Here is a 17416-nt window from a genome sequence, read left to right as displayed (position 1 = left end):
ATGAGGACTAATCAATGAGGGCTAATCAATGAGGACTAATCAATGAGGGCTAATCAATGAGGGCTAATCAATGAGGACTAATCAATGAGGAATAATCAATGAGGGCTAATCAATGAGGGATAATCAATGAGGACTAATCAATGAGGGCTAATCAATGAGGGCTAATCAATGAGGAATAATCAATGAGGGCTAATCAATGAGGGATAATCAATGAGGGATAATCAAAGAGGGCTAATCAATGAGGGATAATCAATGAGGGATAATCAATGAGGACTAATCAATGATATAATCAATGAACACTAATCGTTCATTGACAGCATTGACCCACCTGTCCCGTGTCTGTAACAGCCAAACAGTGCAGCGCTCCGACAGCCACGTGGACGATCTTCTTCCCCCTCAGGCCTTCCACCATCTGGGGCTTCCGCACATGGACGTCGGTGCCGTGACCCAGTCGGAAGTAGTCTCCTTTGCCCCTGTTGGGAAACCAAGCCGTGAGCACCTGAAGGAAGCAGCAAGGACCACGACCACGACCACGACCACGACCACGACCACGACAGGTCCTCCGGCTCACCAGGTCCACACCACGCCGGTCTTGGTCAGCGCCAAGGAGAACTGAGCTCCGCACTCGATCTGGCAGACCGCCTGCCCGTTCAGCCTCTCGATGTTCTGGGGGATGTTGCAGCCTTCGCTGCCTCCGCGACCCAGCTTCCCGAAATCCCCGTCGCCCCAAGAGAACACCAGCCCTGACACAAGATAATAATTAATTAATTAATAATACTTCACCGACGAGAAAAAGAAACGCGTCCGTCAACCGAGTCTCCTAACGACCGGAGAGAGAATGAAGCCGGAGAGAGAAGAATGGGCTCTGTTAGTCTATTAGTCTTCAATCGTCTCTCCTAGTCTTTACTCTTCTCTACTCGCCATAGTCTCTCTCAGTCTCTACTAGTCTCTCTCAGTCTCTCATAGTCTACTAGTCTCTCTCAGTCTCTACTAGTCTCTCTCTCAGTCTCTCATAGTCTACTAGTCTCTCTCAGTCTCTACTAGTCTACTAGTCTCTCTCAGTCTCTACTAGTCTCTCTCTCAGTCTACTAGTCTCTCTCAGTCTCTACTAGTCTCTCTCTCAGTCTCTCATAGTCTACTAGTCTCTCTCAGTCTCTACTAGTCTCTCAGTCTCTCATAGTCTACTAGTCTCTCTCAGTCTCTACTAGTCTCTCTCAGTCTCTACTAGTCTCTCTCAGTCTCTCATAGTCTACTAGTCTCTTAGTCTCTCTCAGTCTCTACTAGTCTCTCTCTCAGTCTCTACTAGTCTCTCTCAGTCTCTCATAGTCTACTAGTCTCTCTCAGTCTCTACTAGTCTCTCATAGTCTACTAGTCTCTCTCAGTCTCTCATAGTCTACTAGTCTCTCTCAGTCTCTACTAGTCTCTCATAGTCTACTAGTCTCTCTCAGTCTCTCATAGTCTACTAGTCTCTCTCAGTCTCTCATAGTCTACTAGTCTCTCAGTCTCTCATAGTCTCTCTCAGTCTCTACTAGTCTCTCTCATAGTCTCTACTAGTCTCTCTCAGTCTCTACTAGTCTCTCTCTCAGTCTCTCATAGTCTACTAGTCTCTCTCAGTCTCTACTAGTCTCTCTCAGTCTCTACTAGTCTCTCTCTCTCTCTCAGTCTCTCTCTCTCTCAGTCTCTCTCTCTCTCTCAGTCTCTCTCTCTCTCAGTCTCTCTCAGTCTCTCAGTCTCTCTCAGTCTCTCTCTCTCTCTGTCTCTCTCAGTCTCTCTCTCTCAGTCTCTCTCTCTCTCAGTCTCTCTCAGTCTCTCTCTCTCTCAGTCTCTCTCTCAGTCTCTCTCTCTCTCTCAGTCTCTCTCAGTCTCTCAGTCTCTCTACTAGTCTCTGGTCCTAGAGGTACCTTCATCGGTGAGGGCCAGAGTTTGGGCATCTCGGCTCCCACAAGCCACCTGGATGACGCGGTGGCCCAGAAGCACTTTCACCTGGAGGAGGAGTTCACGGTCAAGTTACAGTTCACGTGGGACAGATTGTATGGACATTATGGGATAGCGTCTGAGCTCATGTCCACATACTCCACACCTCCATTAAACATGTTCCACATTATTGATAACGAGCTCAACCTAAATCAAACATTAAGTGGTCGCTCACCAGTTTGGGCCTCAGCTGCGTGGTGTTGTCTCCGTGGCCCAGGCGGCCGTACTCGCCGAGCCCCCAGCTGTACAGCTCGCCGCTGGAGGTGATGGCGGCGCTGTGCGAGCTGCCGCAGGCGATGTCCCTGATGCGCTTCGTCTTCAGCGCCTCGATCAGCCGAGGTTTGTCACAGTTCCTGAACAACAAACTTCTTTAAGCTGCGTCGTCACATCACGAGTGAAGATTCTTCAGACTTAAAATGTTAATATTTTATAATTAAAAAAATTTATGTTTACTCGTTTAAATTCTCTCCTCAAATAAACATTTTACTTTAATCAGATTGTGTTAAAAACATTAAACTCTGAGCTCCTCTGAGAAACTATGACGTCATGATGGATTCATGTGAGAACGAGGAGAAGAGGAGGAAGGAGAAGAGAAGAGTGTGTATGTATATATATATATATATACATATATATACATATATATACACACACACACACACATTATATATATATATATATATATATATATATATATATATATATATACACACACATACACACACGTACATTCTGCTGAAGTGGCCCAGCTTGCCGTCGTCTCCCTCCCCCCAGGAGAACACCTTCCCGTCCACGGTCAGCGCCATGGCGTGCCGCCCCCCCGAGTGCACGGCGACCTTCTTCACCACGTAGTTGCTGAGCGCGGTGATCTGCCGCGGGATGGGGATGGTGCCGCTGGACAGACCCAGACCCAGCCTGCCGTTGGTGGCCTCGCCGCACGCGTAGATCTTCCCCTCCACCGTCACTGCAAGGAGACGCAACGCTGAAGACCCAGAACCACCAGAACCACCACAACAACCTTCATCATCGTCTTCACCACAGACCTGCAAAGAGGCTTTTGGAACCGCCGGCCACTTGAACCACGTTGAGAGCAGAGAGCGTTTCGGAGAAGGAGGGCACCTTGATCTGTGAAGGACACCAGAGGAAGTCACATGACCACACGACATCACTTAAAGATAAAAGGTGATCAAACTAAACATTACCAGGTGATAATGACTTTATTAAATATAGAATATAGCACACTGAAACAGGCCATTCTGATACTTTGAGAGCATTTTGTTGCCAATAATTTCAACATCTAAACTTTAAAACCCACTGACTGAGTCTGAGTGTCTATTTATTTATATTTATTGGTCTTTTCTTAATCAAGGCTCAGACTACCCGTGGAGAGGATCACACCAGCGGTACCTTAGAGCCCTTGAGTCCTCCCAGCTGGTCCTTGTCGTTCAGCCCCCACACAAACACTTTGGTCCTGATGGTCGCTGAAGACTCCAACCCTGAAGACTTCTTCCGGGCAAGACTAAAGAAAACACACAACATGAATTCACTTCATCTTCATTGTGACTGTTGGAGGATTAAAAAACCCAAAACACAGCTGTATCGTTCATTTACACAACGGGAACCGTTCAAACACGAAAGAACAGCAAGGAAACTTTAGTCTTGGTACTGGCGCCCCCTGTGGACTAAAGTGGTAGTGTTGGTTCTGGTGCCCCCTGTGGACTAAAGTGGTAGTGTTGGTTCTGGTGCCCCCTGTGGACTAAAGTGGTAGTGTTGGTTCTGGTGCCCCCTGTGGTCTAAAGTAGTAGTGTTGGTTCTGGAGCCCCCTGTGGACTAAAGTAGTTGTGTTGGTTCTGGAGCCCCCTGTGGACTAAAGTAGTTGTGTTGGTTCTGGTGCCCCCTGTGGACTAAAGTGGTAGTGTTGGTTCTGGTGCCCCCTGTGGACTAAAGTGGTAGTGTTGGTTCTGGTGCCCCCTGTGGTCTAAAGTGGTAGTGTTGGTTCTGGTGCCCCCTGTGGACTAAAGTGGTAGTGTTGGTTCTGGTGCCCCCTGTGGACTAAAGTGGTAGTGTTGGTTCTGGTGCCCCCTGTGGACTAAAGTGGTAGTGTTGGTTCTGGTGCCCCCTGTGGACTAAAGTGGTAGTGTTGGTTCTGGAGCCCCCTGTGGACTAAAGTGGTAGTGTTGGTTCTGGAGCCCCCTGTGGACTAAAGTGGTAGTGTTGGTTCTGATGCCCCCTGTGGACTAAAGTGGTAGTGTTGTGCCCCCTGTGGACTAAAGTGGTAGTGTTGGTTCTGGCGCCCCCTGTGGACTAAAGTGGTAGTGTTGTGCCCCCTGTGGACTAAAGTGGTAGTGTTGGTTCTGGTGCCCCCTGTGGACTAAAGTGGTAGTGTTGGTTCTGGTGCCCCCTGTGGACTAAAGAGGTAGTGTTGGTTCTGGTGCCCCCTGTGGACTAAAGTGGTAGTGTTGGTTCTGGTGCCCCCTGTGGACTAAAGTGGTAGTGTTGGTTCTGGTGCCCCCTGTGGACTAAAGTGGTAGTGTTGGTTCTGGTGCCCCCTGTGGACTAAAGTGGTAGTGTTGGTTCTGGTGCCCCCTGTGGACTAAAGTGGTAGTGTTGGTTCTGGTGCCCCCTGTGGACTAAAGTGGTAGTGTTGGTTCTGATGCCCCCTGTGGACTAAAGTGGTAGTGTTGGTTCTGATGCCCCCTGTGGACTAAAGTGGTAGTGTTGTGCCCCCTGTGGACTAAAGAGGTAGTGTTGGTTCTGGTGCCCCCTGTGGTCTAAAGTGGTAGTGTTGGTTCTGGTGCCCCCTGTGGTCTAAAGTGGTAGTGTTGGTTCTGATGCCCCCTGTGGACTAAAGTGGTAGTGTTGTGCCCCCTGTGGACTAAAGTGGTAGTGTTGGTTCTGATGCCCCCTGTGGACTAAAGTGGTAGTGTTGGTTCTGATGCACCCTGTGGACTAAAGTGGTAGTGTTGGTTCTGATGCCCCCTGTGGACTAAAGTGGTAGTGTTGGTTCTGATGCACCCTGTGGACTAAAGTGGTAGTGTTGGTTCTGATGCCCCCTGTGGACTAAAGTGGTAGTGTTGGTTCTGATGCACCCTGTGGACTAAAGTGGTAGTGTTGGTTCTGATGCCCCCTGTGGACTAAGGTGGTATTGTCTCTAAGCACCAGGGTCCCTTTAGGAAACCTCTCATGTCCACCGGTCTGGGTCTGGTCCTGGTCTGTACCTCCCGGTGGTGGTCTTGTCCTCGTCCTCCTCCTCGTTGTCAGAGGCCAGGAAGGGCACGGCGGCGAGGTCTTCGTCCTCCGCTCTGATGCGCCCCACCACGCTCAGCCCGTGGATCTTACAGTCGATACCGGAGCTGCGGCACTGCTTGATGGCGACCTCGATGTACCTGTGAAACTAGAGACGACGTTGTGTTATTACCGTGTTATTACACGATCGTAACGTAACGAGCGACGACAGTCCACCGACCTCGGTGCAGTCGCTCAGCACCAGGACGCTGGTGTCCGTGGGGTTGATGTTGATCGTCTTCAGCTCCACCAGGTTGTTCAAGGAGCCGCCACCTGTTACAGGGACGCCATGTTGTTTATACAAGAGAGTGTGTGTGTGTGTGTGTCTGCGTGTGTCCGTGTGTGTGTGTCCGTGTGTGTGTGTCCGTGTGTGTGTGTGTCTGTGTGTGCGCGTTTGTCTGTGTGTGTGTGTCTGCGTGTGTGTGTCTGAATAAGTGCTACCTTGAATAGGTAGCACTTAAATGCCGTAGTAGCACTTAAATGTCCCTTACCGATAGCACTTTAGTAGCACTTAAATGTCCCTTACCGATAGCACTTTAATAACACTTAAATGTCCCTTACCAATAGCACTTTAATAACACTTAAATGTCCCTTACCGATAGCACTTTAATAACACTTAAATGTCTCTTACTGATAGCACTTTGTAGTTTAACTTTATTGAAGAAATTGTACTTGCTTGATTCTTGTTGTTCTGAGTTTGGACTCATGGTTTAATGCACTTATTGTAAGTCTCTTTGGATAAAAGCGTCAGCTAAATGACATGTAATGTAATGTAATGTAATGTCTGTGTGTGTGCGTGTCTGTGTGCGTGTCTGTGTGTGTGTGTGTGTGCGTGTCTGAGTGTGTGTGTGTCTGTGTGGTGTGTGTGCGTCTGCGTGTGTGTCTGCGTGTGTGTGTCTGTGTGTGTGCGTGTCTGTGTGCATGTGTGTGTCTGTGTGCATGTGTGTGTCTGTGTGCGTGTCTGTGTGTGTGCGTCTGCGTGTGTGTCTGCGTGTGTGTGTGTGCGTGTCTGTGTGTGTGCGTGTCTGTGTGTGTGTCTGTGTGCGTGTGTGTGTCTGTGTGCGTTTCTGTGTGTGTGTGTGTGCGTGTCTGTGTGTGTGTGTGCGTGTGCGTGTGTGCGTGTCTGTGTGTGTCTTGATTGATGTCTTAAAGGACAATAATGTTAAAATAAACCATCATTATTAGAACAAACATGAGAAAAGGACTCAAGGAAGCTGAGAGTGTATTTAGGCTGCACAGTTCCTTCTGAACTTATTATGGGATGTCCAAAAGACTCGCCTGACACCACCACCAGGGAGGGCATGTAGCTGCTGTCTGCCGGGTCCACCACCACCTTCAGCCGGTGCACCAGGACGTCCGGGAAGAGCTCCAGACGGACCCAGTGCTGCGGAACGAGAGGGAGGGAGGGGGGGTCCGGTCAGCTGGTGCCGCCAGACCATAATAAAAACCAAACGCAGCCCATCACTCGCCTTCCCCTGCGAGCCGGAGGACTGCCAGCACTGCTCGCTGCAGTCGATGAGGCGCGCCGCCTGGTTGACGGAGGACGACACGCTGAGGCTCTTCACCGCGCGGCACCAGTCGTCCACCAGCATGCCGCGCTGGCTACTGGGAGGCCTCTTCAGCTGCTTCCCCGAGCGGCCGCAGGACGACGGGGACTGGCCTGAGAGAAGAGGGTGTTATTTATATATATATATATATATATATATATATATTAGACTGGAATATAGAATAATGTGTTATATCCATCATTAGACTGGAATAATGTGTTGTGCATTGTGGGTGAGTGCGACTGCAACAGGTGCATTGTGGGTGAGTGTGACTGCAACAGGTGCATTGTGGGTGAGCGTGCGACTGCAACAGCTGCATTGTGGGTGAGTGCGACTGCAACAGGTGCATTGTGGGTGAGTGTGACTGCAACAGGTGCATTGTGGGTGAGCGTGCGACTGCAACAGCTGCATTGTGGGTGAGCGTGTGACTGCAACAGGTGCATTGTGGGTGAGTGTGACTGCAACAGGTGCATTGTGGGTGAGCGTGTGACTGCAACAGCTGCATTGTGGGTGAGCGTGCGACTGCAACAGGTGCATTGTGGGTGAGCGTGCGACTGCAACAGCTGCATTGTGGGTGAGTGTGACTGCAACAGGTGCATTGTGGGTGAGTGTGACTGCAACAGGTGCATTGTGGGTGAGCGTGCGACTGCAACAGCTGCATTGTGGGTGAGTGTGACTGCAACAGGTGCATTGTGGGTGAGTGTGCGACTGCAACAGGTGCATTGTGGGTGACTGACCCGGCTCGTTGATCCGACCAAAGGAATGCCTGGCGTTGTGTTTGCGGGTCTTGAAGCAGTTCTCACAGAAGTCGAAGTCGTCGCAGCTCCTGCATTTGAATCTGGGCCCGTTGATGGGGAACATCTGGCAGCCGTCACACCTGCAGGAGACACGGGAGCGTTTCAACGGCACGCCGGCGTTTAAAGAACCAGACGGGAAGCGTGAACACACCTCACTCCGGGGTGGACGCTGGGCACCAGCTCCATCTCAGACAGCAGGCCGGTCCAGTGGGACTGCTGGGGGAAGTCCACGATCACATCCTTCCCGTTGGCGCTGAAGGCTGAAACACAACACGGAGGTTAGAACAGGAGACGGAGCGGCTGTGACTCCGATTCTCTTCTTTCAGAGCGGAACATGTTGCACATTAAAATAAACGGTCGTCTTCACATAACACCCAATATGAAATGTTGTTAACAGTTGGGTTTTATGGCAGCATTAACGTAAGAATATTAAATAAATAATGTATTTTAATAAATGAAAGTTGAATAAATGAGAATTATATAAAATAAGAATAATTAACTTTATTTAAATGCATAAGAATATTAAATAATGTATTTTAATAAATGAAAGTTGAATAAATGAGAATTATATAAAATAAGAATTAAATAAGAATCAATAATTAACTTTATTTAAATACATAAGAATCTTTAAATAAATAATGTATTTTAATAAATAAAAGTTAAATGAGAATAAATATATACAATAAAAGAATCAACTTTATTTAAATACATTTGAATTAAAGAATATGTACATAAGAAAAGTTAAAATAAATAAATAAGAGTAGTTAAATAAATAAAGAATAATTAAATAAGAAAAGTTAAATAAATAAAAGTTATTATTTAGAATATTTAAATTAATAAATAATGCTACACTACATGAAGCTTCAAACATATAAGGTGATCAGAGGTATCCCGATCGGAGGAGAACTGAAGATCAAAGGCTCACCTTTCACGACCCCAACACTCCTGTGAGTGACGGAGCCCCATTTGTACTTCGGTGTGGTGACCGAGGGTCTCACTCTCACTTTGTCTCCGATCTTTATGTGAGAGGGAGAACTTTGTGGTGGGAATCCTGTGAGAAGGAAAAGGACCCAACACATGTCAAAGGGTGAAGAGAAGACTCCTCCTCCTCCTCCTCCTCCTCCTCCTCCTCCTCCAACCCATGGAGCTCACCCAGCAGCTCGATGTGGATGTATCGGACCCAGTAGGTTCCTCCTTTCTGCTGCCAGTCACACTGCACGTTCAGGTCATGGAGCCCGTCTCGGTCCAGCTTGATCACTTTCCCCACATCGCCGTCGTACACTTCCTCGTACGTTCTGCAGCACTTCACCATCATCCCCACCTGGAGAGGAGTCGGGGGCAGTGAGCCTCATTTCACCAGGAAAGTCATGTCCTAAAGTTGCATTCTCTCTCCTGACCACCAGGGGGCGACTCCTCTGGTTGTATAGAAGTCTATGCTTCATGTGTTAAAGCTGCATTCTCTCTCCTGACCACCAGGGGGCGACTCCTCTGGTTGTATAGAAGTCTATGCTTCATGTGTTCAAGCTGCATTCTCTCTCCTGACCACCAGGGGGCGACTCCTCTGGTTGTATAGAAGTCTATGCTTCATGTGTTAAAGCTGCATTCTCTCTCCTGACCACCAGGGGGCGACTCCTCTGGTTGTATAGAAGTCTATGCTTCATGTCCTAAAGCTGCATTCTCTCTCCTGACCACTAGGGGGCGTCTCCTCTGGTTGTATAGAAGTCTATGCTTCATGTGTTAAAGCTGCATTCTCTCTCCTGACCACCAGGGGGCGACTGCTCTGGTTGTATAGAAGTCTATGCTTCACGTGTTAAAGCTGCATTCTCTCTACTGACCACCAGGGGGTGACTCCTCTGGTTGTATAGAAGTCTATGCTTCATGTCCTAAAGCTGCATTCTCTCTCCTGACCACCAGGGGGCGACTCCTCTGGTTGTATAGAAGTCTCTGCTTCATGTGTTAAAGCTGCATTCTCTCTCCTGACCACCAGGGGGCGACTCCTCTGGTTGTATAGAAGTCTATGCTTCATGTGTTAAAGCTGCATTCTCTCTCCTGACCACCAGGGGGCGACTCCTCTGGTTGTATAGAAGTCTATGCTTCATGTCCTAAAGCTGCATTCTCTCTCCTGACCACTAGGGGGCGACTCCTCTGGTTGTATAGAAGTCTATGCTTCATGTGTTAAAGCTGCATTCTCTCTCCTGACCACCAGGGGGCGTCTCCTCTGGTTGTATAGAAGTCTATGCTTCATGTGTTAAAGCTGCATTCTCTCAACTGACCACCAGGGGGCGACTGCTCTGGTTGTATAGAAGTCTATGCTTCACGTGTTAAAGCTGCATTCTCTCTACTAACCACCAGGGGGCGAGTATAGTATGTCAGGGTTACCTGGATGTTCTCTCTCACGTAGACGGCGTAGTCGTCGTTGCTCTGGAAGTCTGATCTCTTCTTGAAGGTCTGGCTCTCCGTCACCGCGGCACCTGGAGGCTGAAGACACACAGCGAGAATCAGAGTGACTCTGGTATTATTATTATTGCTGCGGCAGGAATTAAAGAGGAAGGACGTGTACCACGGGGAACGTGGGCTCGGCCTCCTCCAGCTCCTCCAGCACCTCCTCGTCAGAGTATTCGTCTGTCGCGGTGTCGGCGTCCGACAGCTCGGTGACGTGGACGTCCGGGTGGTCCAGCAGCCAGCCCACCAGAGCCTCCACGCCTGGGGAAGAAGCTCAGTTAGTCTCCACAGGTGCATCGCAGGTACCGCGTCGCGTCGTGAAGGTTTCAGAGAGAACTTGTACCCGGGACGCCGGAGGCGCCCGTCGTCCCGGACAACGACTTCAAGGCGAACTCGATGTTTTTCCGCACGAAGCCCATCTCCATGAGCTGGAGGACGATGGGGACGGGGGGCACGGGGGAGGCCTTCTGCTTCTTCTGCTTGGGGGGGCGGACGTGTTGCACGGTCACGGGCGTGGTGGCCTCGCTGGAGCTGCTCTCCTCGAACAGCGGCGAGGACGGGTGGGCGGACTCCACCGCGAGGAACTGACACACGGCCAGAGCTGCAGCCTACACACACACACACACACACACACAGTCAAACCCAACGACGCTCTGAAGCTCCGCCCACATTAACCCAGCGCTGAAGACACACCTCCATCTCCTGCCTGTCAAAGACGGCTTTGATGGGCGACGGCTGAGTGGCGGCGGACAGCAGCTGCTGCAGGAGGATCAGCGGCGGCACCGGACCCTCCGGGGACAGGTCGCCCACGTCGGGGGAGGACGCCACCGGGTCCTCTGCAGAGGGGGACAGACCATAATATGTTCATGATGAATCGGAGAGCTTCACACAGACGTCGGTCAGCGGCAAGGTTCCAACTCTTTGAACTGAAACGTTCCCCTCAATGGAAGTCTATGAAATCATCTCGTTCACGCTTAGAAATTATGACTAATTGATCATTAAATAATATAATAATAATAATAATAATAATAATAATAATAATAATAATAATAAAGCACCACATTTACGAGCCAGAAGTCACTAATATTTACCTGTGAGGGATGACTCACATTTTGGGAGTTTAGGCCCCTTAAGTTGTGACCTGTTTTACTGTTTATTTATTTACCTTTAATTAAAAGTTTAAATCCTTAGTTCATGTTTAGTTAAAGGAGAACGTTTAAATCTTATTGTTTTTATTGGAAGGTTCCTGCAGGCGATCCGTCTGAAACCCGTCTCACCGATGGCGTTGGGCCCGATGTCCAAGAAGACGGCGGCCTGGGAGAGGATCTGCCTCAGCTGGTCCTGGTGGGCCAGCAGAGCCCGACCCGCCTTCAGGATGTACAGCCGGAGCTGCTGGCAGCGCAGCAGGTGCACGTCCACCTGGTCGGCTTAAAGAGATATTAAAGATGCATAAATACACGGCGCAGTGATCCTGTCTGCTGACATCATGCTTCAGGTATTGTGGATTCTTTTATTTATGATACTTCATCTTCTTTCTTATTTGCATTATTTCTGCCGGACTAATAAAGGATTTTCTTTATTGGTCAAAATACAGTTTTTACCTTCTTTTTTTTTATATGATATTTATGAGTCACATGGAAAACCGCTTATTATATTACAACCACCGGAGGTTCTAAATAGTTCTAACCGAGATTAGTTGTAAGAGTACAAGAACAAAACTCAAGAAGCTGATGATAATACTGGTGATTCTGGGCTGGAACCAGAGTATTTACTTATTTATAAGTATAATTTAGTGAAGTATTGGAGGTATTTGAGATGTCTTTCACCCCCCCCCCCCCTGCTCCCCCCTGGGTCTCCTCTACCTGAGAGCCCTCGGCTGACGGACTTCTTCATGCGTTGCTTCTCCAGTTTGCTTCCGGCCAGGCTGACCAGCTGAGCCCAGACCACCAGCATGGGGTCCGAGAAGGGGAGGTTCTGCACGCTGAAGGACACGGCCGGGACCTGCAGGGAGGACCACCACCAAAGAAGAAGAAGACCTGGTCAGCGTTTCATTGGACTCGAGAAGCAGCAAACAGCAGAACCTCGACCCCCCCTCACCGGTTTGAGGTGGCTCAGCAGGCAGACCCTGCTGGTCCTCATGTCCTGGAACTGGACCGTGATCCGTCCCTTCGGGGTGATGCGAGTGACGGTTCCCTCTCCGTGCTCCTCGTGGAGGACTTGGCCTCCGAGTCTGAGGCGCCCGTCGATTCCTCCGATGACCGCCATCACCGCCATCAGGGTGCCCACCCGGGGGACCTCAGAGTCAGGGAAGTAGTCCTCCAAAAAACACTGGGGGGGTGGGGGGTGGGAAAGAGAGAGAGAGAGAGAGAGAGAGAGAGAGAGAGAGAGAGAGAGAGAGAGGTTTCACCGTTTGGTGTCATCAATAAGACAGAATAAAAGCCTTAATGTCTCTTAAAGGGCCAGTACCGATGAGTTTTACTGCAGCAGGTGAAGCACCTTAAACAAACACACTGGTAAACATGGTACTGTCCCTTTAACACAAAGTGACCGAGTGACCCTCACAGCCTCAGACTGACAGCCAGCCATCACGTCTCCGATGGCGCTCAGCTGCGCGTTGACGTAGTCGTTGATCATGTAGTTCCACTGGCTGAGCGAGTGCAGCGTGCGCAGCACCGACACGATCTCCTCCGCCAGCGTGCTGCTGTGAGTGGCCGTGAGAGACGCCTGGGGGCGGGACTTCCTCCTCCTCAGGGAACCCTCTGTGGACAGGAAGTAGCACTTTAACAACATGTTTTTGTTGGGGGGGGGGGGGGGGTCCCTCCGGAGTGCGACGCGGTACCTCTGAGGAGTGGCAGGTCGGAGGAGCAGGTGCTCAGCAGGCTTCCCAGGAAGTTGAACAACTTCTCCACCAGGAACTTCATGTCCTGCGAGCGCTCCATCTTGTCCCACGAGGGCAGGACGGCCTGAAGGAGGCGGAGCGCCAGGATCTGTAAACATGTAAACATGTAAACAATCCTCCATAGACAACAACAAGTCCCTTCAAGGTGTTCCTTATAACCCGGTCCAGCATTCTCCCACCTGTCTCTGCAGGGTGACCCCGCTGAAGGACCGGTGCCCCTCCACGATCCGGATCAGCAGGCCGATCCAGGCCGAGGTGCTGAGCGTGCCGCACATCTGGGGCACCAGCGCGATGCTGCGTATGAAGCCCAGCGTGGACCAGCTCCGGTGCTGGTCCCGAGAGACCAGCCTGTGGGCGTGGCAGCCCGGGAGAGACTTGTCGTTGGCGCCGCTCTCCACCAGCGTCCTCAGGAGGCCGCAGAGGGTCCGGGTGGCGTCGGTCTGCAGCACCTCGGCGTGGATGCCCGCCGTCAGCGACAGCGTCTTCAGCAGGTTCACCGTGCTGGTCATCATCATGGCCGTCGGGTGGCTGCTCTTCTCCATCTGCTCCCCTTCTGGAACCAGGAGAACACCGGGTTTAAGGTTCTCATGCATCAAGTTCTAGTTTGATTTTGGTGTAACCGATGAAGATTTACGGTCACAGTGTGGTGGTTTACGGGGTCACAGTGTGGTGGTTTACAGGGTTACAGTGTGGTGGTTTACAGGGTCACAGTGTGGTGGTTTACGGTGTCACAGTGTGGTGGTTTACAGGGTCACAGTGTGGTAGTTTACGGGGTCACAGTGTGGTGGTTTACGGGGTCACAGTGTGGTGGTTTACGGGGTCACAGTGTGGTGGTTTACGGGGTCACAGTGTGGTGGTTTACGGGGTCACAGTGTGGTGGTTTACGGGGTCACAGTGTGGTGGTTTACGGGGTCACAGTGTGGTGGTTTACGGGGTCACAGTGTGGTTGTTTACGGGGTCACGGTGTGGTTGTTTACGGGGTCACGGTGTGGTGGTTTACGGGGTCACGGTGTGGTGGTTTACGGGGTCACGGTGTGGTGGTTTACGGGGTCACAGTGTGGTGGTTTACGGGGTCACAGTGTGGTGGTTTACGGGGTCACAGTGTGGTGGTTTACGGGGTCACAGTGTGGTGGTTTACGGGGTCACAGTGTGGTGGTTTAAGGGGTCACGGTGTGGTGGTTTACAGGGTCAGTGTGGTGGTTTACGGGGTCACAGTGTGGTGGTTTACGGGGTCACAGTGTGGTGGTTTACGGGGTCACAGTGTGGTGGTTTACAGGGTCACAGTGTGGTGGTTTACAGGGTCACAGTGTGGTGGTTTACAGGGTCACAGTGTGGTGGTTTACGGGGTCACAGTGTGGTGGTTTACGGGGTCACAGTGTGGTGGTTTACAGGGTCACAGTGTGGTGGTTTACAGGGTCACAGTGTTGTCACAGTGTGGTGGTTTACGGGGTCACAGTGTGGTGGTTTACAGGGTCACAGTGTGGTGGTTTACGGGGTCACAGTGTGGTGGTTTACAGGGTCACAGTGTGGTGGTTTACAGGGTCACAGTGTGGTGGTTTACGGGGTCACAGTGTGGTGGTTTACGGGGTCACAGTGTGGTTGTTTACGGGGTCACGGTGTGGTTGTTTACGGGGTCACGGTGTGGTGGTTTACGGGGTCACGGTGTGGTGGTTTACGGGGTCACGGTGTGGTGGTTTACGGGGTCACAGTGTGGTGGTTTACGGGGTCACAGTGTGGTGGTTTACGGGGTCACAGTGTGGTGGTTTACGGGGTCACAGTGTGGTGGTTTACGGGGTCACAGTGTGGTGGTTTAAGGGGTCACAGTGTGGTGGTTTAAGGGGTCACGGTGTGGTGGTTTACAGGGTCAGTGTGGTGGTTTACGGGGTCACAGTGTGGTGGTTTACGGGGTCACGGTGTGGTGGTTTACGGGGTCACGGTGTGGTGGTTTACAGGGTCACAGAATGGTGGTTTACAGGGTCACAGAATGGTGGTTTATGGGGTCACAGTGTGGTGGTTTACGGGGTCACAGTGTGGTGGTTTACAGGGTCACAGTGTGGTGGTTTACAGGGTCACAGTGTGGTGGTTTACAGGGTCACAGTGTGGTGGTTTACGGGGTCACAGTGTGGTGGTTTACGGGGTCACAGTGTGGTGGTTTACAGGGTCACAGTGTGGTGGTTTACAGGGTCACAGTGTTGTCACAGTGTGGTGGTTTACGGGGTCACAGTGTGGTGGTTTACAGGGTCACAGTGTGGTGGTTTACGGGGTCACAGTGTGGTGGTTTACAGGGTCACAGTGTGGTGGTTTACGGGGTCACAGTTTCAACCAGGCAACATTGTTTCAGTTTGGTTTTTCACAGCTTCTCTTGTTCTGGTTCAGTTTTTGACAACAACAACGTGACCCAACCTGTGTCGTCCTCCGTGTCCGAGTCCTCAGTCGGGGGCTGGGCAGCCAGCGGCAGCTCCGCCAGCTTCAGGTCGTATTTGCCCTCCTTGCCCATCCTGTACGAGTTGGTGCTGCTGGTGTCCCACTGGACCCTGATCCAGCCGTCCTCGCCCAGCTCCCCAATGACCCGGCCGAGACCTGGTGCCGGACCGTCCTGGACACAGCAAGATACGGGGTCACATTCTGGACTTTACTGCTTCATGTACCGACGTGACCGTCAAGTGGATCCACGGTACCTGATCTCCCCACTTCCAGTCGACCCCCCTCATGACCCTCGTGCCTATCTTCATCATAGCAGCCAGCTCGGGGCCCGAGGCGGGCAGGGGGGTCGGGGCCGTCTCCTTTCTGGACTCCTCCAGGACTGTAGCGGAGCCTCCTTGAGCACAGAGACTCAGGTCCTCCTCACTGCTGTCTGTACTGGGCCCTGGAGACACAACGACACGTCAAACACCTCCGTCCATGAACCAGGACAGACTGCTTCCTTCATGAGACCAGAGGAGTGCCGGGTCTTATTGATCTTGATCAGTTCTGACCCCCCTCACAGTTTAACCTTAAACATCACAGAGTAAATAAAGTTGTATCCTCCAGTAGATCATGTGATCAGTAGATCACGTGATCATGTTTGTCTGATCTCTGATCATGTGACTTTGTAAACAACCAACCAGTGTTTAGACCAACAGGAAGAGAGCTAGTAACGTTAGCTAGTAACGTTAGCTGCACCGCTAACGGAGAACCAGTGGAGGTTCACTTCAGTTACATGGTGATGTGTTCAGGCTCCGCTCAGTGAACATGAGTACTGGCTGAAGGTAAATGATAACGTTCTCATGATGCGTTCAGGCTCTGCTCAGTGAACATGAGTACTGGCTGAAGGTAAATGATAACGTTCTCATGATGCGTTCAGGCTCCGCTCAGTGAACGTGAGTACTGGCTGAAGGTAAATGATAACGTTCTTATGATGCCTTCAGGCTCCGCTCAGTGAACATGAGTACTGGCTGGAGGTAAATGATAACGTTCTCATGATGCGTTCAGGCTCTGTTCAGTGAACATGAGTACTGGCTGAAGGTACATGATAACGTTCTCATGATGCATTCAAGCTCTGCTCAGTAAACATGAGTACTGGCTGAAGGTAAACGATAACGTTCTCATGATGCGTTCAGGTGTAATCTCACCGATGAGCCGCAGGACGCTCTGCGTGAGCGCCAACAAGCCCGAGTTGAGCAGCAGGCTCAGGCTGTTGGAGCCGTGCTTCAGGGACAGCATGTGGATCATGGCCAGGAGGAACCGGGCCTGAGGAATGGTGCCGAGACTCGGCCCCGCCGGGTTCTCGTTGGTGATGGTCTGCAGGGGTACCGGCTGCACGCCTGCGTACAAAGAGTCAGCCCGCGTGGTCAGGTAGGTATGTTGAATCATAACAACAACAACAACAACAACAACACTCGTTCTCACCGAGCTCTTTGAAGCGGGTGCCGGCCTCCAGCAGGATGTTGCGGACGTTCTGGATGGCCCAGGAATACAACTTGCCGAAGGTCACCTCCAGCAGCATGCGGTTGAAGGGCGGGATCAGATCCACGTCCTTCAGGCAGTCCGACAGGGGCTCTCTGGGAAACACCAAGACGACCACACCGGGACTCAGACACACGGCTTGAGAGTGTGTGTGATTAACCCTTTGAACCCACAATGTTTCCTCCCATTACAGAATAAAACCATCAGACTAATGTTGCTCATGTAATTCTCCCGATGTCCACTAGGGGCTTCATTAATATTCACGTTCCTTCCACCTACCCGATGTTGGTGCCCTCCGGTGTGACCCTCTGCCAGCCACACAGCATGGCGTACTGCACCGACGGCAGCAGGAAGCTCTTGGAGGCCAACTTCAGCATGGTGTCGATGCCCTCCAGCCTCACCTCGGCTCGCTCCAGCTGGAAGAAGCTCACCTTTAATACTCGTTTCGCTCCAGTGTTTGTTTAAAGGTAATAAAGTAGTTCATGAACATGAGATATGAGTCTCCAGGTGATCAGAACCCCTCCTCTGTG

At 51.0% G+C, this 17416-nt stretch overlaps 1 protein-coding gene across 4 annotated transcripts in view; it reads right to left on the bottom strand.

The window, feature by feature from the left end:
• herc2 (HECT and RLD domain containing E3 ubiquitin protein ligase 2) overlaps positions 1 to 17416 on the bottom strand; it is a 59653-nt gene that overhangs the window by 13715 nt on the left and 28522 nt on the right. For all 4 annotated transcript variants that reach the window (XM_034531440.1, XM_034531443.1, XM_034531444.1 and 1 more), the window contains exons 33-62: positions 17166 to 17302; positions 16830 to 16981; positions 16553 to 16744; positions 15620 to 15807; positions 15345 to 15537; positions 13121 to 13494; positions 12882 to 13029; positions 12605 to 12801; positions 12140 to 12370; positions 11905 to 12043; positions 11320 to 11469; positions 10736 to 10878; positions 10386 to 10650; positions 10161 to 10303; positions 9980 to 10078; positions 8753 to 8921; positions 8526 to 8651; positions 7752 to 7860; positions 7541 to 7680; positions 6726 to 6916; positions 6535 to 6640; positions 5438 to 5529; positions 5190 to 5365; positions 3379 to 3490; positions 3015 to 3096; positions 2701 to 2935; positions 2150 to 2327; positions 1902 to 1983; positions 572 to 743; positions 329 to 473 (exon numbers count right to left, since the gene is read on the bottom strand). In XM_034531440.1, coding sequence (XP_034387331.1) covers positions 329 to 473; positions 572 to 743; positions 1902 to 1983; positions 2150 to 2327; positions 2701 to 2935; positions 3015 to 3096; positions 3379 to 3490; positions 5190 to 5365; positions 5438 to 5529; positions 6535 to 6640; positions 6726 to 6916; positions 7541 to 7680; positions 7752 to 7860; positions 8526 to 8651; positions 8753 to 8921; positions 9980 to 10078; positions 10161 to 10303; positions 10386 to 10650; positions 10736 to 10878; positions 11320 to 11469; positions 11905 to 12043; positions 12140 to 12370; positions 12605 to 12801; positions 12882 to 13029; positions 13121 to 13494; positions 15345 to 15537; positions 15620 to 15807; positions 16553 to 16744; positions 16830 to 16981; positions 17166 to 17302 — 4866 coding nt within the window. The remainder of the gene's footprint in view (positions 1 to 328; positions 474 to 571; positions 744 to 1901; positions 1984 to 2149; positions 2328 to 2700; positions 2936 to 3014; positions 3097 to 3378; positions 3491 to 5189; positions 5366 to 5437; positions 5530 to 6534; positions 6641 to 6725; positions 6917 to 7540; positions 7681 to 7751; positions 7861 to 8525; positions 8652 to 8752; positions 8922 to 9979; positions 10079 to 10160; positions 10304 to 10385; positions 10651 to 10735; positions 10879 to 11319; positions 11470 to 11904; positions 12044 to 12139; positions 12371 to 12604; positions 12802 to 12881; positions 13030 to 13120; positions 13495 to 15344; positions 15538 to 15619; positions 15808 to 16552; positions 16745 to 16829; positions 16982 to 17165; positions 17303 to 17416) is intronic.

This window comes from Cyclopterus lumpus, chromosome 4 (genome assembly GCF_009769545.1).
Source record: "Cyclopterus lumpus isolate fCycLum1 chromosome 4, fCycLum1.pri, whole genome shotgun sequence".
NCBI lineage: Eukaryota > Metazoa > Chordata > Actinopteri > Perciformes > Cyclopteridae > Cyclopterus > Cyclopterus lumpus.
Note: the sequence above shows the minus strand (reverse complement) of the source record. Positions and strands in the feature narration are given on the sequence as shown.